Here is a 26,107-nt window from a genome sequence, read left to right on the forward strand (position 1 = left end):
TTATTATTTATAATCAAATATGACTTCAGCTATCTATGAAGTGATCTCATTGTTCTGAGAACTTTTCCGCCTTATGTTTTTAAATGTTCCTAATGTTCCTGTATCATTTTGGTTGTAGGAACATTAGCATTACACAAATGTTGCAGAATGGTAGTTTTGTCTCACTGGAAGAATGTTACATTATCAAAACATTACAGCTTAAACATCTTGGAGCCTGTTAAATACATCACTGAATATTCTGATAATATTCTCTGTTATCTGGGGTAAACAGTCTTTCTAGAAAATGTGACAGTTACATTAATGATGCACAGTTAGAAAGCAGTTATGTCTAATTAGGTCTAATTAAGAGGTAATTGCAGCCTTGTTAGGGAATTGATTTTCATCTGTGTAAACTTGGAGCTTGCAGAGGAGGTTTAAATAATATTTATTTTCTGTAAAATATCTGCAGATGAATTGTTAATGCTGCCTTAGAGAATTCACAGTTAAAATAAGAATTATATATATATATATATATATATATATATATATATATATATATATATATATATATATATACACACACACACACACATACATACACACATGTATATGTGTTTATGTGCATGGTGTTGGTGAAAGTGGCATTTATGCCTACCGGTTTGTACACGATTACATGAACGTGCCTATTTTGGAATTTATTCATCTGTGTGTGCTTGTAAGCATGTGCCCCTGAATGCGCATGTGTCTGAAGCGTCTTGCGTCTGAGTGTGTGTGTGTGTGCCTGCATGCAGGCGTGTGTGTGTGTGTAAACTGCTGGCTCTTTGGAGATAAGCTGTACACTCATTCTCTGGGCACACGGGCACAGAGGGGCTCACCTGTAGCCGAGAGATACCATCCCTCTGCATCTGCATGTGTTCCCCCAGGCACGGGCCCAACACAATTAAAACAAGGAAGACAACAAGCCCAGTGCTGAGCCAGGTCCCTCCTCCTCTCCCACAAGCTGGCCACACATTATCTCCTCTCCCCACCTTAATCACATTTTAAATGAAATATGAGGGGGTTTTTTTCTGTGTGGTGGCTAGGAGTTGCATTGCTGCCATTTTGTCTTTGTCACAAACTTCTGTATGCTATTTGAAACTTGTTTAATGGTGATATTTTTGGAGCTAAAAGCATATAATTGACATGATGGTCTTATGAGTCTCTAAATGACCCTTTTGACCTTGTATTTGGCTGGTCCCCATGAGGATAACTGCCTTTTTTTTTTTTTTTTTTTTTACAAAACCTGTAGCTTTTATTAAAAACAAAACAAAACAAAAAAAATCATAAAAGATGTTAAGGTTAGAGTTAGCTGCATTAATAATTATTAGGTCCTTACAAGGATAGGAAGACGAACTTGTGTATGCATAAGTGTGTATTCATGTGTATTCAGCCAGTTGGAGGATTACACTGACTGGAAACATCTGTCTATTGATCTGTTCCTCCTGCCACTGAGCTGTTCCCATCACCCCAGACTTCACATAGCCTTTACACTCATACATATTTCACAAATTAACACACTAAAGTCCTTACTGATTTTTTTAAACTGTCACATGAAAGTGCTAGCACAGTTTGGTCTTTACCTTTTACCAAGTGCTAATTTGGCCAGGATTTACATGTGTGTGTGTGTGTGTGTGTGTGTGTGTGTGTGTTTCTCTGAAAGGAAGCGCTGATAATTGCCAGTAACGGAATAACAGCAGGACTGGGGTTATGTCTCTGATGATGTCATGCACATCCATAGACACACACACATGCACGTATGAGTTTCTGGTTCTAAGAGGGGGGTCTCTTTTCAGGATTACCCCCTATCTTATGAGGTAGTGAAGTCAAACTTCTTTAGTTGGCAGATATTGACCACTTCCTCAGTCGTGGTCAGTTAGTTTCCTCTGCATAGCCACATTAAAGCCACGAGCCTTGTGGCTTCCTGCCCCCAGCGCAGTTAAAGCAGGTACAAGAAGGCAAATGGGAGCAATTACCTAGCGGCGGTAATCTTTCCCCCTCTTTTCCTCACTCTTCCAAGATCATCTGGATCTCGTCTTTTATTCAGAGATTCCTTTCACATTGCACAAAGTTTTTTGTCCCAGTGTGGGTTCTTTTTCTACATCCACCCATCCACCCACCCACACACACACCCACACACACACACACACACACACACACACACACACTTAAAGCCAATGGTTCGAAGTGTATTTGTCCAGCTGTAAGAGCACCTACAACCTCCAAATACGTGTACGGTAACAGCAGTAAAACAGATGGGCTGAGGGTGGAAGGAGGTTCTGCCTCAGAGAAACTGCATTTGGGGGGATTTACCTTCTACAGATGGGAGGTTTTGGCATGGTTTATGCTCTCTCAGTCAAACAAAGCACTTGTTTTGTGAAGGGTCCAGAAGACAGTTTTGTGCGAATGCTAATATAATTACTTTGCATGACCGTTACTTTCTTACATGCCCTTATTCCAGTTACACAAAAATCTAAACACGATGTTCCAATACACGTTAATCGCTGCCTAGGCTCAGTTCCAGTGGTCATGAATTCTGCTGTAAAGTCTGGATCGAATGCAGTTTTACTGTGTAATTAAAAGGGTTTATAGTCTGGGTACCACCCCAGGTTACTCTAGTTAAAAAAAAAAAAAGAAAAAAGTACCTACAAATAAATAAATAAATAAATAAATAAATAAACCTACACCTAATCTAAAACTAGAATTTTTTTCTTGAAGACAAACTGAAATAAAATAAAAAATGTGATTTTCACATTTTTATTGAATTCTTGTTTAATGTGAAAATATCCCTGGAACTAAGCTTACTGAAGCTAAAACTAAAATCCAGTTCAATTTAAGAAAACATGTCTAAAACATTATATCCTATTATAACAAAGAAGTTATAAAGTACATAGAAATACACCTAAATAAAATAAATAAATAAATAAAAGAATGTAGAGGTGGCAGGATACCACTTTTTCTATTCCAATACTTGTTATGAGATTTCAGTGTGCATTTGGTATTGTTTAGGTTTCTTTTTCTCCTTTTTAGGTTTCCCTTGTTAACTTATTGGTTTTCCTTACTTCAGTCTGTTGTGCGTCACCTATGTCTTGTTCTTAGTTAATCATGCTATGTATATACTATATTTCTGTTTTGTGTTTAAAGTGATTGCATGTTTATTTTTATTCAGATCAAAATAGCTAGCTATCTGTATTAGTAACTTTTTTATCTACTTTACATTGCACTACATATAATTCTAGCATATTTCAGGCTAAATTTGTTACCACACTGGATCGGACTCATTCTTTTTTCCTCTGATACCCGATCCAGCATTTTCTGCTGTTATGACCCTGATACTAGCTATTGGCTCGGTGCCAAATAATCACAACTATAATAACATCAGGTACCATACATTAGTAAAAAATACACCTGATGCAGATGACTTTTAACATTATGAGATTTCCTTAAAAGAATCAACATTCTATTTGAAATGTGTCCTAGAAAAGCTGGCTAATTCTCACATAGCAAATACATACACTATATCGAGGCCAGGAACTGGCACACACAGAGTGACCTGATTATGGATGTAGCTACAGCCTACTGTGCATACGCATACTTGAAAGATAGTAATGGATTGCAACACACACCAGCCTCGGGTGGAGGGACTGGGCAGCAGAGTCGGCAGTTGCCTGGATGGTGATGGATGATGCGCAGGGTTGGGATCCAGAGGCTGGCTGCGTGGAGCCTGGTCCATGTGGGCCGCCGTAGCCCGCTACTACTCCAGTGTCATAATTAATCTTCAGAGATGAACTCAGTCCCGCTTCTCACTGGGAGGAAAAAAAATTTGCTACCCTCTGCAGCTTTTCTGCAGAATTTATATGTGCAACACTTTACGGAAAAATCCTGTGTTCTTCTGCTTGATAGAGATTTTTGAAAAAGGAAATAATCTGGCAGCAAATGGCACATCAGGTGGCACTTTAATAAAACATATGTATGTAGGGGCTTTTTACTGAGTTTTGTCACTTTGGGAATTCAGTACTATTTACTCAAATACTGCACAATTTCAGGCTCAAAGACTTCAGTGGAGGCTCTTCTCAAATGGCGCTCGATTAACAGGGCTGAGGCGCCATCATGCCCTGTCTGGATAAAGTAACCTTGCTAACTCCTGACTGCGGAAAAATACGAAGCCTGCTCAAGCACGTGGGAGAAAAACTAGTCTCACATCCCCTCTGAGCTGGCCTTGCTACCCTGTGATTGCAAGAAAAGATTTTCTTTGGCACGGAGCTCAGCCTTTTTATCCAGACATTCATGCTAAAAGTACAGCGAATTCAATACCATGAATGTAACCTTATGTTCAAGTTAACAAGAGACGTTTTTGTCTTGAATGATTGGCATAAGACAAAAGAAAGATCCTCTTATAAATCCTGACTCACTGCCATTTTAGCCAATCTCGTTAGATTGTTACTGGCTCTCAAAGAGGTCTCTAGGGCCGTTTTGGCATCTGCATGTTCGAAATTCATATTCATAACCAAACTTAATTAAGATGTTTAACATGATTGCGGGCGATAAAAGAAAAAATATCCATGTAACCACGACTAATAAATCTAATTAAATGGAAAGGGATGAGCTATGCACATTTTTGCAGTCTGCTTTACCAGCTTATCACGCTTTTTAGTGGAATGTGGGTGGTATTAAAGAGTGACTGCTGGTACATGCAAGCGACTGTGTAAGTGTGTGTGTGTGTGTGTGTAAAAGACAGACATAACTTAATTAATCTAATCGTAAAATGAGAGGAGGCGATGGGTTTGAGTTGACATGATTAATTTGGTAGCTCCTCCGAGCACCTCTGGGCATGAGTGTGTGTCTGAAACACGCTCCTTCAGCATTCGGGGGAGGGAGGAATCCCTGCGACGGTGGGAGGCTGCGTAAATGAGTTTATGCGATGTGCTTCCAATTAGGCCCGCCTTTGTGATAATGCTGGTCGCACTGACTGAGCAGTGAATGACAGCAGAGACAGGCAGTCCTCTTTTTTTTTCTTTTATTTAAGTGTAGTCTGAAATGGTATGTGTGTATCGCATAGCCAAACTCAGAATATTAGTGTGTATTATGTAGGGTTAGTGAATGAATGCTTGTTGATGCATTATATAAGGTGGCCCATAAAAAAACACATTAAGAACAAGAACAAGCCTTTATTTGTCACATATACTTTACAGCACAGTGAAAATCTTTTCTTTGCATATCCCAGCTTGTTATGAAGGTGGGGTCAGAGCGCAGGGTCAGCCATGATACGGCATCCCACAAACCAAAAAAATGCAACAGTTAATAAGAAAACACAACATCAAAATCATAAATTCAGAAACAGTGTAGGAAAGTGTAGGTCTTTATTGAAAGTGTAGGTCTTTATTGAACATCAGATGCTAGCTGCTGATTGGACATTGAGAAAAAGGACACTTTTTGAGGCAGTTATCCAGTTAGCTTAGCAAAAATGATTTAATGCAACGTTAATTATGTTATTATAATGAGGGGTCATTCTTTCTTCTGAAAAACCTTTACACAGGTTTTCAGCATTCACGTGCTCATATCTAAAATAAGATCATATGAATACCTTTGAGAAAATAAGCATGATTAAAGGTATCAGTAGATTCATTTAGGCAACGAGTACTGTATGTGATGTTCAGTAAAGACCTATCTGTTCCATGTTGAACGAATTTGTTATTGTGTGTTTAGCTTTTTCCTCACTGAGAGCAAACACACAAGCAAATCTGACTGGACTAGCTCTGCCATTGCAGGACTTTGTTACTCTTTTAATGGACACATGCTAATGTGATTAGCTAAGTTGTTGACTTAGCTTGTGTGTTATTGCGTAGATCAAGGCTAGCTAACGGTAATGTTGTTTTATTGAATGCGTCTGAATTCCTAACCAATGGGGAAGCTAACATAGCTGTGACTACCTAAACACTGAAGGAAATGGAATTTTTTTGTTGTTGTGTATTTCATGATATGAACTTAGCAGTGAAATGAGACATAGGTACAGAGATTATATAAGCAGAATGAGTCTATGAAATAAAATTGGCAGAGGCTGTTTGCTCACAGGTAGTCGTTGCAAATTCTCACCTTGTAGCTAAATCTCATACGATAGCCACAAGTTTGGGAGTTTGACAGCTAATACTTGAAATGTAACAGATTTACAACTGGTTAGCAAACCTCAGTAATTACTACAGTCTATTCGCTACTGTTGCTACTTAGCTACTTAGCTACATAGATGGCAACATTAGAGCAGAGATGTGTTTATGTACTTAGGTTGCTTAGCTAATGTTCCTAAATAAGGCCATGACAGTTCTCTTATGTATATTTTGTGAACAATGCTATTTTCACCCAGGCATGAATAGATAGGGTTCCTCTCTGGTGTTTAAGATGTTTAATATGTTTAAATACATGATATGTTGGACACAAAGCATCAGCAGCTCTATCACACAGTGTATCATATTGTGTAAAATTTATGGACTTTACTAAATCCTTCATTCCTTGTGTTTCCCAGGTTCTCGTCTCCGTCAGGAGGACTATCCCCCTCGGATTGTGGAGCACCCATCAGACCTGATCGTGTCGAAGGGTGAGCCGGCCACGCTGAACTGTAAGGCCGAGGGCCGTCCAGCACCCACTGTCGAGTGGTATAAAGACGGTGAACGCGTGGAGACAGACAGGGACAACCCACGCTCGCACCGTATGCTCCTGCCCAGCGGCTCGCTCTTCTTCCTGCGCATCGTGCACGGCCGCCGCAGCAAACCCGACGATGGCAGCTACGTGTGTGTGGCCAGGAACTACCTGGGGGAGGCGGTCAGCCACAACGCTTCACTGGAAGTAGCCAGTAAGTGTGACTCTTGATTTTTGCTTTGCTTTTCTCTCGTGTACTGACATTCCAGGATTTCTTACATCTAATTATGGGGAGGTTGCATACTTAGCATTTATGAATATGTCAGACGGTCGGGTTTTGTAAAAAATGGCCACGGCAAGTGTGCAGTGGCCATGTAAATAGTTTGATTTGTGCCTACTGAAGGGAGAAATAAATTAGCATAGCTGTAGCCTTTTCCCAGTCTAGGTAGATCTATAACAAGATACAAAGATGTAAGACACAAAGCTTAAAGGAACACTGAAGCATTTTTCAACTTAAATTAGTGTTTCATGGTGATAACCCATAGACAATAATAATGGAATTTTCAGGGCTGTTATATAACACAAATTCAAAATCTCTTCAGAGACTTAGGATGAGACAGACATAGAGAATATCCACTTTTGTTCTATAACTAGGCTCTAAAATCACTCCAGGTCGCCAACTTGCCATTCATATTAACCGCGAAAAATGCATTTATTACAATCACATAGTCTAAACTCTATTACTGACATCTTACCCAAAAGCAATGAAAAAGTAACGCTCGTTTAGGTGTCTAGCGGTTTGGGGTCAACTTGATTCCTGTGTCTATTAGCTTACACTTTAAAGGCCTGAGATTAAGCCTTGGTTCAACAAGCGACGGTTGCATTACTGAGCTAGTGGAGGGAAGCGGAAGGTATTAAAGAGCTTATCCATTGCTACAAAAGCGATCTACTCCAAACTTCTCCACTTGCTATGTGACCCTCTGCTACAGACGATCTTGTAATGTCCCTTTTTTAAACGCTAATGTTTCGCTTAATCCTCAGAGGCTGATTTATGACTTGCCGCTGTTTCATTCCTTTCCCTGCAGCTGTGCATATGAAGGGCAAGCAGGAGAATACAAGAATAGGAAACTTGGAATAGAAAAACAATACCACACTAAATTTCACAAGGCTTTTTTGTTTTGTTTTGATTTCTTTTGACATTTTTCATTTGAACCACCTGCAAGTCCATACGTTACTAGCCTGTATGTAAATGTTATATTTATGAGCATTCCACTTTCTTTTAGACTTCTCCTGTGCTGAATGTGGATTTCTAGGATGGCAGGCCATGAACCTTGCAACTAATTTTTTATATGGAGCTGAAAAAAAAAAACAAATAGACAATAACTCCTCCCCAGTCATGCAATGACAAACAAGAGCAATGAAGCTTCTCTGCCTTGGGGATAGCTGATAATGCTGCTGTTTTCCTCTTACACACTTTATTAAATCTGACCTCATGCTCTTTCTATGCTGCCACACACACTCTCACTGCGGAAATGTGGTGTTATTCATGCCCATGGTTGAGGGCAGTTGTCACTTGAGTAATCTGCTATAGAACATCGCATCAGTTTACAGAATTATTTTCCCTTGGTGTATTTATAATGAGGTCACTTAAGTTTGTACCCATCTTCCACTCATCATCTCACTTTTCTGTTCAGGTGCCACCTGAATATGAACAGGTATTGAACATGTTCATACCTTGTCAAAATGCATTCTAGTTTCTGTCCTGGACCTTGAAATGTCTTTAAAGAAGACTACAATATTTTTGCTGCAGTCTGATTATTTATATACACTCCTAAGCAAAAAAAAAAAAGGGCCAAGCCCAAATGGCAAAATATTAAGCTGTTAATTGTCTTAACATCAAATCACTGGTCAGGAAATTAGCAAGAATTAAACAAATAGATAAAGGAACTTAGTATGGGATAGCTTTTCCCTTTGATTTCTTGAACCCTTGTGGCCCTTGATGGGCTGCATCAGGTGTAGCAGATAACCAAATAACGACTAATCTTTAAAAAAAAAAAAATCCCAGAAAATATTTTTGGAAAACTTTTTACACCCAGACAGACATGTGTTAGTTTGAATTTTGCAGCAAACATTTTAATCATTATTATAATTTTACCTTTGCGTACAAGAAGACTATAAAAGTGAATTTCTCTGTTTCTAGCTTTTCCCCAAACGGTTAACTGCAGCAAAAGTAAACCAGCAAATGGTGGCACACGAGCTCTCAGGAGTGCATTTGTTTAATTCTTGACCAATGATTTGTTGTTAAGATCATTAAAAGCTAAATATTTGCCATTTTGGGCAATATATATATTTTGCCCAGTAGTGTATGTATATATATATATATATATATATATATATATATATATATATATATATATATATATATATATATATATATATATATGCTTATTTTTGTAAGTCTGAGTTTTCTCAAACTCTCAGCCAATACACAAGGTTTGCCAGCTACGCTATTTGGCTTTCATTAACTTTAATACATGAGCTGCCTTGTCTCTAATATATTCACTGCTCGCTGTGTGGTCTCCTGCTTAGACTCCAAGGAAAAGTGATGGGTCTCTGCAGAGTTTTGTTTTCTCTCTGTGTAGCTGTCCATGCCTCCCTTCCTCTGCCTCTTTCCTTTTCCCTTCTCCCACTTTCTGTACATTATTAATTGTATGCTTGATTAAATATATTGAAATCAAGTGTGAGGTTCACATAGCAGCCTGCTCAGAGCACTGGGTGAGGATTTGAAGCTAATATGGTTTGTTTACTATCAGGACTGAGTGAATATGAGGAAAAAATCATAACTGAAGACATTTCTGTGATAAATGGCATATATTATGATATTTGGGTATGCTAACAGTTCCAGAAAATGGTAGGATAAATATTTAGAATAATTGCAATATATTATGAAAATGTAAAAGAATTAATATAGTATAGACATTAAAGTAACACAGAAAAGAAAAAATTATAAGTTTAATAACAAAATAATGTAAAATCAGCTACTTCTTACTGTATGTTATAAAACACTGAGGATATCTTAGAAAAGTCTATTCAACACAGTATTCACTTGAAATCATCATCTCACCCAGCTTTAATTCTTCTCACGATGCTAGTTTTAGTGTGTTGCGAGCTTGGTAGGTAGGTCCCACCTGTTGTAAAATGTGCCATGAATGCGACAGCTGAATATGTTATGATATTGTGTATGCATGTGAAGGTGTTAAAGTGTGTGTGTGTTTGTGTGTATTGATGTTGTCTAGCATTAGCTGTTGCCCATTTGCAGGTTTGAAAAGGTGTTACTATGTCACTAACAGGTGCATTTTATTTATTTTTTTTGCTGACTTTGTGCTCAGTGAAAGGTTAGGGCAGCCGTGCTGCCTGGTCAACACACTTTCCCCTGAATGACCAGAGACAGGAATGTAGCCAGTGATCTAAGAATAAACCACATGCCTGCTGTGCAGGCAGGTGCAAGCAGGTAATAACTGAAACCCATGGGTCAGGGGTTGGGTAGAAGTGGACACAAGGCACTTTTTCTGTCCTGTGTAAAGTCCCTGGATTGCCCGGCAGTGAGACCACGCCAGTGGCAGCTGCAGGAGAGAACAAGGGAAGAGGGAAATGTTTCAGCCATCACAAACGTGCCTCGCACTCAGCGGCTTTCGGGTTGAATGCCAGGTCAGCTGACGGACTGATTGATGGATTGTTCGGTCATGTAGTAAAGGCACGAGGCGCTGTCCTGTGTTCAGGAGGTCAAGCCGGCACTCCTGAAACAAATCCCTCTCTGTCTCTGTTTGTGAGCGCTCACACAGTCTGTTGTGTTTTTGACCTGATTGGGCGGTGCAATTTAATGGTCATCATCTGTTGCCCAGGCTGTGTTAGCTTTTATGCTTCTCTTGTCTGGGTCAGTTTTCAAAAAGCATAGAGGAGTGCAGTGTGTTTAGGAGCACTACTTGCTACCCAACACCGCCCTTTGACCTGAACAGTTATGGCTGCCAGTCCTTTTTACACCTACACAGGAAATCCTGTATTGCTCTGTGTTGCTCCTAGAATGTGCACACTGTTCAATTGGCTTCATCCTGACCACAATTTATTTCATAAACATGCTGATGGTGATAGTGATGGTGCAAAGAACCAGTAAGAACTATCTCTTAAGACCTGGCCAGCAATTCTTCTGCCAATTTGCGAGCTTAAACATTGCATAATCAGAAAAAAAAAGCAGAATTTCCTTAAAAAACTCAGCACAAAAACATTAACTGTAAGATTTTTTTACAAGCTACATTTTTTAGCATCTAAATTTTTTAGCATCTTTTAGTCATCTCATACAGTATCTATACATAGCTCAAAGACATCATCGTGGACCATGGTTACATGACTACAAATGCAATGTTTATTGATTTCAGCTGATTATTCTGAGTGTGTAGCTGTTCAAGGGAAGTTTTCCTAGCATTAAAATTAGCAAGAAAGTTTCAGAATGAATAGGACTAATTACTTTGGTTAGTCTCACAAGCAAGACCTCTAGAATTTGCTCTAGGGTTAGAGTGTGTACAAGGAAGTGCAGAGAGCCAATTAGATTGCAGCCTTCCAAATTCTGAAGCTTGTGGCCAGAAATGTGTAAAAAAAGATGTCACATGCTCAGCTTGAAGCTGAAAATACTAGCTGCAAAAATGTTGTTAATTAACATTAAAAAAGTTAGTTAATTAACATTAACAATGGGATGTGCATGTGGTCAGAGGTAATTTTGTTAACATCATAGTTAGTATATAGTATATATATTCTATAGCAATAGAATTTGTAGTATTAGGAATTAGCAATACTCTAAGAACATGTGTTGCTGTCCTAGGTCAAATTCTTGAGTGTCTCTACACAGCTCAGAGACATGGTCATATGTAATGATGTACAAATGTTTTAGACATAAGATAAATATTTTTATTTTAGCCATTTATTATGACATTGTAGCTTCTTGAATGAAGTTCTGTTAGCATCAGAAGCAGCAATGTATCTTTTATTTAATTCAGTGCCACTGGCAGTAGAACAGTTGTTCCTTCCTCGGATCATTGGTTTACAGCTACAGTTATCTTTAAAACCCCTGGTACTGTTCATGTCTTATTTTAATATGGCGCTCATGAAAATAACTTCTTGTTGCCATAGTGATGAAATGATGCCTGGTCCAATTCCCAGTTCTTTGTTCCAGCTCAGTGCTCTTTTGGTACTATTACAGAAATGAATTTGTGGCTCTTTTATTGTTGGAAAGCACATGATAGCTTGAGATTAGGCTCCGGTTTTGGAACCAGCGCCACTTCCTTGTCAATGTAAAAAAAAAGGTAATCGATGTATATTCATCTTCAGTTTAAAACCCCTCCTTGAACTACCCTCATAAAGTCCACTCACATGCAGGTGACTTTACGAGAAGGGTTGCTTTATCCATTGTGAATTGACTTGCCTGTATGTTAACCCCCTCCCAATATTAGCCAGAGATTTAGAGCGTTAGAGAATGCCGAGCTTCAGGAGTGTTCCTTAAGAGCACTCATTCCTAAAGTAGTGGCTCCGTGTAGATAATCCCTCTCTGATTGCACAGGCCCGTGCTGCCTGTCTGCATCGGTTTCCTGTGTTTTCTAAGGACCGCAGCTGTGTAATAAATCTAGGGATAAACCAAGCTCAGCGGCTGAATCAGGCTCCACCTGGACACAGGCTCAGGGACGGGCCAGGGGGCTCAAAGATTAAGTCTGCTTGGACACACAGGATAGAGGAAGAGTGTCTGGAAGAGCTACCGGCAAAAAGTTCCAATCAATAAGCTGTCGCTGTCTGCACCTCTTCACCATAATGGCTGTCGCTTTGTTTTATCAGTGCGAAAAATCTTTGAGAACATCCCGCGAGTCCTTGAAAATGAAATCAAGCACGGGCCAGCACCATCTAGATTCATTAAGATTCCTCTCCAGTCTCCCGCCAGATAGAAAAAAGCCCCCATCACCTGATCTTTGTAGTGATTCCTAAGAGGGAGTTAAAAGAGAAACGTTTTCGGTGGAGAGATGGACTTAAAACCATCTCCTAATCAAACTTCCTGATGGCATCTTAAGCAAGCATTTGGTGGGGGGTGGTTCATGTGTGGTGTGTGTATGTGTGTGCGTCCATCTGTGTGCTTTAAGCTCTCAGGGGGATTCCATACCTTCTGCGCTGTCCTTGGAAACAGCACCGCATCCTAGGAATGAAATACTTCTACAGCAACGATGCAGCAATTGGGATGGGCTAAGTTACATTGATATGTATTTATGCAGGAAAGACACTGGAAAGTGTCAGAGAATTGAAATAGAAAAGAGATAGATTGTGGAGTTGAAGGACAGAACTGAAAAGCTGGGGAGATTGATGAAGCAGAGTGCAAAGAAAACAGAGTAAGAGGTGGTAAGGGAGGAAAAAGAGAGAAATGCAAGAGTCAGAAAAAAGAATAGTGTCTCTCAGGATGATCAGTCCCTAAAGTAGCTACAGCCACGGGAAGAAAAGAGAGAACTATAACTTGGTTCTCATCCAATAAATGTCAGAGCGGACAGTCAGCGCATTGAGTGGCCTCCAAGCCTAGGCAAACTCTGGGAAATGAACACGTGTCTATTGACCTCCTCGAGTTGATTCAATCACCCAGCTTTTTATTGAGGTGAGGGAAAAGTCACAAGCAGCCTGCGCTAAAGGTTATTGGCCAGCGAAGTCTTTCCGAGGCGTGCCGGATCAGCCAAACAAACGAGTATGTTCATTAAACGGGGTGCACTCTAAAGTTAGCGAGGCTAGTGGTTCGGATTAAAGTTCAACCAGAAGTCATTGTGTCACCCCGTGCTTAGCAAGTAATGAGTCATCAAGCACTCAGGCTCATACACGATTAGAAAAAGGCACACAAAAATAGCCAAATACAAAATGTTGCTTTGTGTGCTTGTCTTTGTCTTGGGGAAAATACTTCATGTTTGCACTGTATGGACAGTACGGGACATGACTAAACCCGATGAGCTTATGCAATACCAGGTTTGCTATTAGAGACTGAGGAAAGTTTATGTTGGAGCCAGGAGTGTGTACACTGGACCGATCTGCTCTTTGTCCCCTCTGCTCTTTTTCTTCAGTGTGGGTGTGGTATTGAAAGCAGGGCTTAGTAGAGAAATAGCTAGCCTATGATAGCTCCTTGGCAATTTTTCAAAGTTTGATCAAATAAAAAGGTAGAATATAGCAAGTGTTGAGAATCTTAGGGATGAGAATCTGTGTGTGTGACAGGGGGGGAATCTTTAGGCCCTTCATGATTTTAATTCAGGGTGCCATGATGTAATTAGAAAACGATTCTTAAGCATGTTGGTGCATCTTGTTTTTTAACCCTACAGTGTAATTCTATGTTATGATCTTTTTCCTGTTGTGAAAAATGCCAGGTTTAATGTACTTCCATTGAGGCTGCCCGTATGAATTACACTGTTAAAATACTATTTTTAAAAAAAATTATTTTAATATTAACATATTTGAAGATAAGAGACATTTGAATATTTAGGATTTCATGTTCTGCATTGTGCCGCTTAATGTCTATTGAAATATATATTTAGACTTTTGGCCAAATGATCTGTGTTATTTGATGTAGGAAAATGGCTCTGAATAAATGCAGGTTATTTTCACATACATAATTATGTATCAATATTCATTTAAATATTGATATTCTATTTAGGTAGTCAGGGACTAATTAGAGTCAGCATTTTTTCTGTGGCTGAATATCAAATTGTGTTATAATGGGCATATAGTAATGCCCTGCATAATGACATTATATTATACCCTATAATATAAAATGCTAAAATATAGTAAGCATATATAGTCAATCGTAATCCAATTTTCCCTGCGGTCAAAACACTTTTCCATTTGTTTTTTCCCCAATAAATGAATACTTATGGGAAAAAAATGCTTCTTCAAAAGCTCTTTGGATAGTCAAGTGTTCTTATCTTCCCTAAATGGAAACTCATTTTATAAAGAAATACTCTGTTGTAGAGTTCAACATAGAATTCATAAGGGTCCCCCTGGGGGCCAGCTAAAGAACACTTAAGGATTATAGTTTCAAGTTAATGCTTTAATGTCTTTCAGTCATGTCTGAACACCATCATACACACAGTAAGAATACAAGCTTTTTATGAAATGAATCTCTCCAGTACAGCTGTCTTCACTCTTCTGATACTGTGCTTGTGTATACAGTACATGTGAGTTTCCTGATCTCTGACAGCAAATTTCCTTTCAGAACTACACTCACTTTCTAAGTGTGTTGTTAATGTTTTTACTGTTGCTTTACATTCCCTTACATGAGAATAAAGTTTCTGGAACAACTTCCTCATTGGATTCTCTCACAGTCATATTACAACCGAAGTGGATGTGTATTTTTAATTAACAACAGGTGCTGCTTTACAATGTGTGTTTGTGTGTGTGTGTGTGTGTGTGTGTGAGAGAGAGAGAGAGAGATTATAGCTATGAGAGTGAGATTGCAAGGGTGGGATCAGGAATTTAATAATTGTAAAAATGCTAGGTAAATAAATTACCCCACTTTCCGGAGCTTCCATGGCTGATATTCGTCAGTGTTTGCTCAGACAGAGAGAGAGAGAATAAGAGAGAGAGAGAGAGCGCAAGAGAGAAGAGAGAACAAGTCAGAGGACAGGGGGATGAGTCACACAATGAGAAAGATAGAGAGACAGGGAGAGAGAAAGAGATTCAGTCAGTGTCAGAGAAGGAGAGAGAGACAGGCACATCCCTTTTTCCACTAACAAGGTGCTGGTTCTGTATCCTCATCTCAAGGTGTTTCTCATTTTCCAGTGTTTGCACTGCAAAAAAAAATATAGAGAGATTTGTTTACAGCATCAAAAAAATAACCAAAAACTGGTGATGTGAGCGGCTTGGAGGTAATATCATGTTGTTACCATGACAACGCAAATAACATCAGTTATTTAAAGTCATTTTATTTCAAGTCATAAACTGTGTTTTGAGCATTTTATTAAAGTTTAAATAACTAAATTTTCTGTAGAAGAAAAAATGCCAACAGAGTGCAAGCTACTGTACAGTATATGACTATTGTTAGTACTGATCCTAGGAAAAAATACATATAGTAACTAACAGCAATAATAATATGCATTTGTAATTTCATAATCAATGTCTGTAATGATGTCTTTTTGCTTTGTAAGAAAATTCCACCATTATATTTTACTTTATGTTTAGCTGATTATCCAGAGGTACATACAATATGGTGAAGGTGCAATGATACAAAGTACTCTAAGAATCGGAAATAACTTCTGAAAGCATATGCATAACACAAAGAAGAATCGACCCAAAGGTAAGTGCAGAGATATACAAAGTGTTATCATAAATACTGTATGAAGATGTAGTTCTTTAGACCTTTGTCGAAGGAATACTATGGATTAATTTTATGCTGTTTATTTGTAATCTTCCAAATATAATTATTTAAGGGTTAATTTTATAGGAACATGGTTGGTTCTTAAACAGGTTCACTGGTATTTAGTGTTTGAAAAGAAGTGACGAAAAAGTGGCCTCATGGTTCTGATGCTGACCGACCGCTTTCCTGATGATGGCAGTTCAAGCTTTTATTTTTTTCTTTTTGTTTGGATAAAATTAGCTTTTCTCTGCCTGCTGTGAAAAAGCCACTGCTTGCTCACTTGCAAAGGAAAAGCCACAATGCTAGACAGAAAGGAAGCTTTTATAGAGTTGCTTGAGGAAAAGCAGTAGTGCTGTCTTTGTGTGTATGTGCGTGCGCGTGTGTGTGTGTGTGTGTCTGTGTATGTGTCTGTCTGTCTGGGGTGGGGGAATCTCTCTGCCTTCACCTCGTTCATTTCTCTTTTGTTTTGCCCCATTGTGTCTTTTTCAGTATTAAGACATTAACCATCCACACTTTAAGATTCTGCCTCAATATTTAACAGCCCCTCTGTTTTCCATATACAAATATACACAAAGACACACAACTACCTGTGGAGAGGCAACTCATTAACGATCCAGGAGAGCTGAGGATCCTGCCGTTGTTTTCCAAGTCTGTGTTTTGTCGAGGAATCTTTCACTAGACAGACGAGTGAAACATTAGCTTATTATCTGTATATAACTCAGCAATGGGCTCAACTGGAAATCTTCCTAATGAAAGCAGTGTATCACACAGTTGGGCTTCGCTCAGGATGGTGCCTTTGAAGGAGTGTGTTGGCGTGTTTGTGTTGTTCTGCGTTTCCTCTTAATTTATTTGCTCCCACTTGGCTACTGTTGTTCATTAAGTTGAACTGGATGGAATAGAAGTCTGTGTATGAGTATGTGTATTTGTGGCGATCAGCACTAGCCGGTATCGGAGAGCAGGGGTTGTGTTATCAGCCCCCGAGCACAAAAGAAAGGAGGGACGGCGTAATGAGCGCTGGAGCTTTCACTATTCAGGCACCTATTTCACTATGCTCCCCTCCTCCCCAAATAGCTTCTGAAGATGAATGCGGTGCCATTGTGAATAGTGAGTTATCAGCAAGGCGGGAGTTCCTACGTATTAGCCGTATTATAGAATGTAATTTAACGTATGTGGCAAAATGCCCTCTCTATGTTTCTTTTCTCTGTTTTTCTTTTCTTTTTTTCTTTTCAGGAAGCGGTCCCTATCTTTGGAGCATAAATTGCTGACAGGCAGAGAATTGTGAGGCACAGGGGAATGACTAGTGGTTGTCGGCGAAGAAAGGCTCGTGTCTTGCCAATTAAAATTTGATGGGATAGCGGTTGGTGAAATAGAGAAAGAGAAACCATAGGATTAAGACAAGCCGAAAAGAAGCTTGCTTTGATTCAACGTTCCTGTTCAGTGGAGCAAAGTCAAGCAATGCCAATATTTGTCCGGCGAGCTTCTCTTGTGCACAGGATAGCTCAATCTCCTTCTATCTCATAACCCAATGAAGCCAAGAAGGACACCGTCCAGCATGCATTATTGAATTTCCAGCGATGGCCTATTTACTCCCAGTGTGCTCCCAAACCCCAGTAGAGTTCCTGAGCAAACATAATGAGAGTGAGGGTGAAAAATCCCCAACGTGGGCCAAGGCTCCTGGCCTGTGATCCATCACCAGCAGCCACGTATGCAGCTCTAATTGTTGTGTGTGAGCCTCTCTTAATCCTGCATTGCCTCCGCTGTCACCAGACGTTATTTATACGCTCATACCTGCCTCTTTTCTTCACTGGCTCTCATTCACCCGTTTTCCGTCTTCTGCTTCGCTCTCTGTCTCTGTGGGAAGAATGTATGCCAGACGTTGTCGCTTGGAGATATCATGACAGAGTGGAAGAGAGGCAGATATAAAGAGGAGGAGGAAGAAAAAGAGGCAACAATTATGACATTGGAGAGTGTGTTTTTGACAGAGTCCTTGGTCAGTTTTATCAGGTCAGACAGAAAGCTGGAGCCTCCTCCTGATCTTGGCCGGTAATTCCATTGTGGGAAACATTCAGTATACAAAGAGGTCCTGTAATACGGTCTGATATCCACACTAGCATGTTCCTCTCCTCCCTCTCCTGTACTACACCGCTGTGGAGATTAGTGTGCAGGAGACAGAGTGGACTCTTGTGTTTGTAATCAGCTCTGATTGAGTCCTCTCTCTCTCTCTCTTTCTCAGGCAGTGAAAGGGCAGGTTTTTCTCCAACTAGAGAGCCCTGGAGGATTTTTTTGAAGGATTTTCTCATTCTGTTATCAAACTCTCCCAGTCCTGCCACCAAACAGCCAGCAGTCTGTTCATATAGTCCTGTCTGGAAGGACGTTTGACAGCCCTGCTATAGCTTAAGCAGATGGTGAAGCATTTTGTGTGTGCATTTCTGTACTCATCTGGCATGTTTTGTCTCGCTGCTGTTTGTTTTTGGTTTGAGTGTTTTGGTGCATTTTCGGTGGTTAAATTGGCTTTAAGGTTTGCTAAGTAGGATGGGAATGAAAGTGTAGCAGGGCACAACCACAAGACTGGAGTTACAGTTATTGATTTTTGGTAGATGCTTTTATCCAAAGATAAAATAAAAAAAAAAAAACAGAGGATAAACTACAAATAGTTGAAGGTTTTCTTAAGTACCCACTGTGGCTCTCTAACTCTTCTGATCGCTAATCTAGTATCTTAACTTCCAATGAAGTAAGCAGTGCTTCCATTTTATATATATGTATATATATATATATATATATATATATATATATATATATATATATATATATATATATATATATAAATTGTGCTAATTATGCAGCTTTAAATCAGATGTCAGATTGTATGTGAAAAAAAAATCACCTGATGAAAAATCTGTCAGAATGAATGCAGGTTTTAGAGTGTCACATCATGATTGTGTTCAAAAGGAGTTGCGAGGCTAGTGATTATTCATTCTAAGCATCATCATCATCATCATATACCATCATAATTCCAGGTAAATGGTCTAAATATGGAAGAAAATACTACAAATATTTCTTGGGGATTATGGAAAATGGTCATACCAGGTGATGCTAAAAAGTCATATTACAGATACTGCAAATCAGAAATGCGTGCACACCATGGTGCCCTTGCTTCCTATGCAATCAAAGAAACACAAGTCATATGCGGCTCCCATTTCTAGTGGCTAAACTTTGTGTTGGTTTTAGGTCTTCCTGTGCGATTTTTGAGATGTAGTTGAACTGGAAATTTTGCTGAGACCTGGCAACCCTGCAGTAGCGGATAAAGTTGCTTCGAGATGAGGTCATCCCTGTGACTTTGCAGATCTTAGACTTATAAGCTGACAGAATACTAGAGGATGTCTCTTCTTAAAAAATGAAATTGATAGAACTCCTTATTAGATTGTGGTCACACTGGAATTTTGCTTTGATAGCAGAAAGTAAAACAAACTAGCTAGCTAGCTAATGTTACCACTATTCTGTCCAAAAATGGCATCATAGAATGCTTGATCATAACATGCTTGGCAATGTCTCAGGACATGCTTGGCAATATCCTGGTGTAGAAAATGAGGTAAAAGTGGTAAAAAAATATCATACCTTGACACTTAGAGACATTTCACAGTACACAATGTATAAGATGATATTTAGAGTTGCTAACAAAGTCACAGTGAATTAATAAAAGTACAAAAGTAAACAGGCAAAACATCTACATAACACAAAACAGGGGGCCAATCATTTTTATTTACTGTAGGTAACAGTGGAGTCAGTAGGTGTTTTAAAATATTAATGATACCCCTGATAAGCATACTGTAATTTTATTTATCTCAATATCTACATTATATAGCCCTAACAGAAGCACAAAGGGAAGAATAAAGGAGGGGAAGGGATGAGCAGTAATGAAAAAATACATTTGTTTCATACATTGTTGAGGGAATTATTTTCTATATTTTGGAAGAGAAATGTACTCTGTGAGTGGGGGACTGAAGATCTGCCCATCAGGATTGGGCTCTGAGCAGGTGTTTATGTTTGTGGCTGATGAATGTGTTAGGAGGTGAGAGAATGCCCTACATGTCACTCCTGCCTAATTCCTTCAACAAGCCTGCAGTGACGGCTGTGTGTTTGCTGAAGGGTTAGGTTTATCCATGCGGTATCTGTCACTGCTTTCTGTCTTCTTTCCCGCTCTGCTTGTCTTTCTCTCCCGCTCTTTCTTTCTCTCAGTAATAACCAGCTCCCCGACTCACTACGGTTGTGCCTTATCAGCCACGTGAGGTTAAAGGTCATCAGCGCTCACCTCAGTCATGGATGTCCCCATGAACCATAAAGCGCAGGTGGTCTGTTGTCAGACGGGTCTTCTTGTTGACTTTGCTTTCATCTCTTAGCCAACAGAGCAGACGTTGAGGGTGATGGCTTCCAAATTTGCTCATGGGATTGATATGGAACGCACCGCCATGGTGGTGCTTTTGTTCTCTAACAAAGAAGAGTGCATACAGACATGCAGAAATGCACACATACACACACACACACACACACACACATGTAAACCCCCCGTAGAGATATTGTTTTAGGAAAACTGCATTTACTGACAGGATTGGGCATTCAGGTCGTACAGCCTGTCATTAACGTTATCAAATGTGCTTCTATGATCAAGCAGACAGCCAATTAAATACTTACCATGCCATAGAAAGTGCTTTTCAGTGCTCTCAATGGATGCAACCCAGACGCTTAAATTACAGAGGAATGTAAACCAAGTGTTTTAGCATTTGTGGCTCGAGGTAAAAAAAAAATTTCACTTAGTAAGAGTGCTTCCCTTCTCAACTTGACATTCATTTATGTGTGCATTGTTGGCATTGGAAATTGGATCGCAGGCTCTCGACAAACTCCAAACCAGGCACATTATGACACTTGAGCAGCGGATGGGAAGGGCTCGGAGCTGGTTTGGCTTGGTTTTACCTGGCATAATGAGTGCAGAAAGGCTTTTTCAGACAATACACCTCACACTTTTAGTTTGATTAAAAGCTGCCGTAGCTCTTTTTTACATGCATATTGACCTTTAGGCCAAGTTCCAAGGGATGAAGGAACCAGTGATCATGCAATGCTGTGTTGGCAAACATGAAGGCCTCAGATGAAAGGAGCTGTCACAGTAGAATCAACACATTAGCGGAGGTTGGGGATTATTGAGGAATGCAGTGATACCAGGAAGTACCGCTCACCTGTTAGGTGTGTAGCGTGGACATGTTCATCTGCTTTTTTTTCTTGTTTTCTTGCTTCAACAGTTCTTTATTAGTTTTTGGGGTTTTTTTTTTAATCTCTCTCCAAGATCCAAGCTGAAATTGGGATTGAAACATTATTAAAAACTCCCAGCCCTTTCACAAATACACTGCGAGCAGCTGAACAATAAAGACAGAGTGTGCAAAGATGTGGAAAAAAAAAAAAGAGTTAGCTATCCCAGGCATTATTGGAATTGCTTACTCTTTCACTCGGAAGCTGCAGTTATTGAGTTTGCTTTGCACTTTGCCCCTCTTGGCAGACTTCTTGTGATTCCATACAGAGCTGTCTGCTTTTAAATGCAGTTGTGTTCCTATCTTGAACCTTCTGTCTTTTCAAAAAGTTTAGATAATATACAATTCTGTTTCTGAGATGCCGCCATGTCAGAGTGTTGTGCCTTCTGAATGCAGAAGAAGGAAGCCGAGTAATAGCAAGTGCGACTGCATGTCTGCAGACTGTATTTTGCAGCTTAAGGGATTCAAAAGTTCTCAATCTGTTATTTAAGCTCAGCATGTATCTAAGCCAAGACTGATACATATCAAGTGTCAAGAGAAGCTGAAGGGGTTGCTGAAATGTGTGTGTGTGGTGGTGACTTGAGAAAGAGGTCATCTTGCACCTCAGTAGTCACACACTGATACACACCAGGGTGGCTGAATGGGATTTTGACAGCTCTCTGAGTGACAGCAGCTATATCAGCTTAGTGCAGAGTTTCACTGGCTTGAGGGAGAGCGTGTATTAGACGTACATATCAGTTCCCAGCTGAATGTGTGTTAGGCATGCGCTAATAATTAGTTATACAATACACAGATTTCCATCATGCACAGTATTCTTATCACAGATACATTAAAATACCATTAACACCCTCAAGGGAGGATTTTGGGTCCACTTTCGATCTGAACAGGCAAACATTTTAGATCAGGTCCCTCAAGGGTCCCATTAATTTAGGGGCTCTGGGCAGTCAGTTCCCATCCCTATGATGCCCCTGTGAGTCAAGATGCAGCTGTCTGGGGACTCAGCATTTTTGGGCAGCATGTGCACATTACTGACTTGTAGATCAGAGAGGTCAGAGGAGGATGGCAAGATTGTTTCGAGCTGATAAGAAGGCTACGATAATTCAAATACGCACTCTTTACAACCATGATGAGCAGAAACATTAACACATAACACATTAGACCTTGGATGCAGAAAACCATATCAGGTTCCACTCCTCTCAGGCAAGAATAGGAATCTGAAGCTACACAGGAAAGTAATATATATATATATATATATATATATATATATATATATATATATACATACATATACGCTTGTTGTTTTGAACAGTTCTGATATTTCTGTCAGTGAAATTCTGCATGTGCGGTGTTCATATCAGAATTGAGACGTCTGATAGAGGAATACTGATGAGGCCTGGAGAGTGAAAGACTGAGGCTACACGACTTTCAGATCACTGCACAAGATCAATACAGAGCGCCAGTTAGCCTGCACTTGATGATACATTTATGTGAAATCTCTACAACCTTGAACGAGAAAACAGAGAGGATTTTCATCTCTACAACAGATTTTTATCTCTACAATACCCAGAGATGAAGATTTTAGACCAAAAGCAGTCCAGTGGGCCTGAGCATTCCAGTACCTTCTTTTAAAACACAGTGATGCTGATGTTGTTGTGCACAGGGAGGGGGTCGGGACCTGCTCGAAATGGGGAGAGGATGGAGGGGCTTGTCAAAGACCAGCTTGGTAATTAGTGCTACCGCCGTCCCAGTTCTTTTGTTCCTGGCATCTCTTTTATGCCAGGCGGGACATGTGTGCTTGTGTGTGTGTGCTTGTGTGTGTGTGTGTGTGTGTGTGTGGTGAAGGGAAATGAATAGTGTGGGTTTCCAGCGAAGCTCCAGCTCCTCTTTCGTTCTTTTTGTGCTGTCTCCCCATTTTTCTCTCAGAGGAATACTTTGTTCTGCTTAGTTCGGGTTTGTTGGACCTGATGCTGATGATACACTGAGTCTGTTAATTGAAAGATTTGGCAGGCAGGTAATGGTGAGCCTTAGGAGGTGTGTAATAGTGTACTGGAAAAAAATCCACTATCAGAAAAAAATCCTTTTCCTACTTCCAGTGCAGGCAGACACGCACACACATATATACACACACACACATATTTATGCACACTGCTCTTTTGGCCTCCTCTGGCCAGCGATGTGTCCCTGAGGTGTGTGGAGATACAGAAGCCTGCGGATATAGACTCTGAAACCCCCTGGTGGGTAATGCAAAGAGAGACGGCCAAACTGAAGGGTTGCTGTGTGTGTGTGTGTGTCTGTGTGTGTGTGTATGCTTATTGGCTGTGTACGCATTGATAATTCATATTCAGTCTTTTTTGTTTGCCCAGCAGCTTTTCTGCTCTCCTTTTGCACAGGGGTTGACAAGCCCCCTCCCCAATACACACACACACACACACACACCTCCTCTTCCTCCTCCTCCTCCTCCTCCAGAGTCTACTCCTGCATGGATAATAGCACTGAATGGAATATCTACTAACTAGCATAACCTTAAGGTCCTGATTTTCGGAGTGTGTGGGTGTGTATATGTGAATATGTGGGTGTGGGGATAAAAAGGGGGGGGGTGTTTGTGTGTGCTGGTGTGTATGAGTGTGTTTGATTATATGAATGAGTGTGCTAGTCACCCAGGAGAGTGGCTGAATGCAGTAGAGTGAATAGGGGAGATGCTTGGTGAAGGGTTTGGGGTTGAATTGGAGAGTGCCATTAGAGTAATTTGGTGTAATCTCTGTCGCTCTTTGTGTCGAGATTAGGATGTGTCACACAGGATATGGGCTCTCAGCATGAACCGGGTGTAATGCCGAGAAGTGTTCATTTTCACAGGTTTCATCTTTGACTCTGACTAAAATGTAGTTGTGGTTTAAAAAAATATTGCATTTCAGTCTGCGAAAATGTACACCTCCCAAACTGTAACAGAACAAACTAACTACATTTATTTCCAGCAAAATTATGTTTCCTGATGGTTAAATGGCTTTTTTTTTCTATTTTCAGTACAGCGTGCCTTCACAAATCGTCCATTAAACAAAACAAAAACACATAATTTGTGAGAAACAAGCAATGTGAAATTGGCACCCTGCATAATCAGACCATGAATGAAACCATTTCAATCCATTTGTGTTGTTTTTGAGTAATAAAACTTTACATTTATTGACCCATCATGTCGTTTAGCACACCATCAAAGTCCACATTGCTCTAAAACATGCTTCTGTCTGAATTTGTGCCAAGAGAGCAGTTTATACAGCTTTATTTCAAACAAGTGAATGCAGTGAAGTAAACAGAAATTCTTTCCATGAGGTATTTGCAATATTATTTTAGTTCCATCATATTTTTGTCAACAGTTAGTAGAATTTCAAATCATTCCACTTGTGTCACATTGCACAACCTTCAGTGATTTTTTTTACCTGCATGTCTTCAAAAAGCATAGATTTATGCACTTCACGTAAAGTCCTTTGCACAAATCAGACTATATTCCTTGTGTTCACTGATTCCCGCAGTCCGTAATGACTTTCTTTACATTGCTATTGATTTCAGATTTCCATCAGAGCGGTTCTCGTATTAAGGCCTGCCAAATGCTTCATTGCATTATGAGCACAGGATCAATAACTTGATAATTTGATGCATGGAGAAGAGTATTAGCACCACAGCTTATAAAGAACTCCTTTATTTGATGTCCTACAGCTCTTTATTTTTTATTTTTCTTCCCTAGGGTTAGGGTTTGGTCATTGTATGCTGCTCATGGTCAAGTATCTGATTCACTGATTCAGGTCTGTTGGCATTCCAGAGAATCCTACATCACTTTAACAGACTTCCTTGAGGCTGTGTCTCCTTCGTGGTCTGCCGATTGGTTTGAACACTGCACCAAGAGAGCATGAGTTAAGAGGAGTAAACAAAGAGAGAAGAAAATAGCTGTGGGTAGAGAACAGCCATGGCCAACTTTGTTGCGACGAGAATGCAAGATAATGTGCTCATCTGAGAACATCTCAGGATGTTTACCTAGACGTGATGAATGAAATCCGCCTTGTCTGGAAGATAAACCTTGATTCCTTTGGATCCACACCGCTGGTTTTACTTCCCTGTTTCAGCCAAAAGAATGTGTGGAACAGGTTTGTGCGCTCTCTGTGTTTGTGTTGTACAGGTTTCTATACAGTGCAGGGAGAGTCATTAGCTTGGAAATGGCAGTGTGGCCTGTTTGCTTAGGGATTGTAAGATATGAGGACAGGGTTGATGGCCTTTACTGTGAAATGCTAGTAATTATCAGTCCCTGCTCCCTCCCATGCTTTCCACCAAGCACCTTTGCTTTCCCTGATGTTTTAATTCAGGCTTTTTATTAAGCAATTCGTGCCTGCAGTAGCCTTGAGAGAGCTAATTCAGGAAGATAAAGAGAATATTCCAGAGGAGGGAGGGAAGTGTACCTGTGTGTCTGTGTGACTGCAGGCAACCATGCTGTTTTCTCAAAACAATAAGACTCGACTATTATTATGCTTCTCAGAGCCTGTTTCCTTAATGTAGGTCTAAATGGATAGAATTGACCCATTTAGACCTACATTAACCGTTACATTTTGCTGAATGACCAGAATTGTCATTGCATTAGTGATTGAATAACAAAACATACGACTAATCAAAAGTTCTTGTTCGAATGCTGTGAGACAGTGCAATTGAACAATGAAGAAATGAAAATACAAAACATTTGCAGAGTGCTGGTTTGTGATCCAAAGAAAATAGC

At 39.9% G+C, this 26,107-nt stretch overlaps 1 protein-coding gene across 3 annotated transcripts in view; it reads left to right on the plus strand.

The window, feature by feature from the left end:
* Positions 1–26,107, plus strand: part of LOC113543513 (roundabout homolog 1) — a 193,568-nt gene that overhangs the window by 85,865 nt on the left and 81,596 nt on the right. For all 3 annotated transcript variants that reach the window (XM_026941778.3, XM_026941779.3, XM_026941780.3), the window contains one exon: positions 6,533–6,859. In XM_026941778.3, the coding sequence (XP_026797579.3) occupies positions 6,533–6,859 (327 nt within the window). The remainder of the gene's footprint in view (positions 1–6,532; positions 6,860–26,107) is intronic.

The sequence above is a fragment of the Pangasianodon hypophthalmus genome, chromosome 17 (genome assembly GCF_027358585.1).
Source record: "Pangasianodon hypophthalmus isolate fPanHyp1 chromosome 17, fPanHyp1.pri, whole genome shotgun sequence".
Taxonomy (NCBI): Eukaryota; Metazoa; Chordata; class Actinopteri; order Siluriformes; family Pangasiidae; genus Pangasianodon; species Pangasianodon hypophthalmus.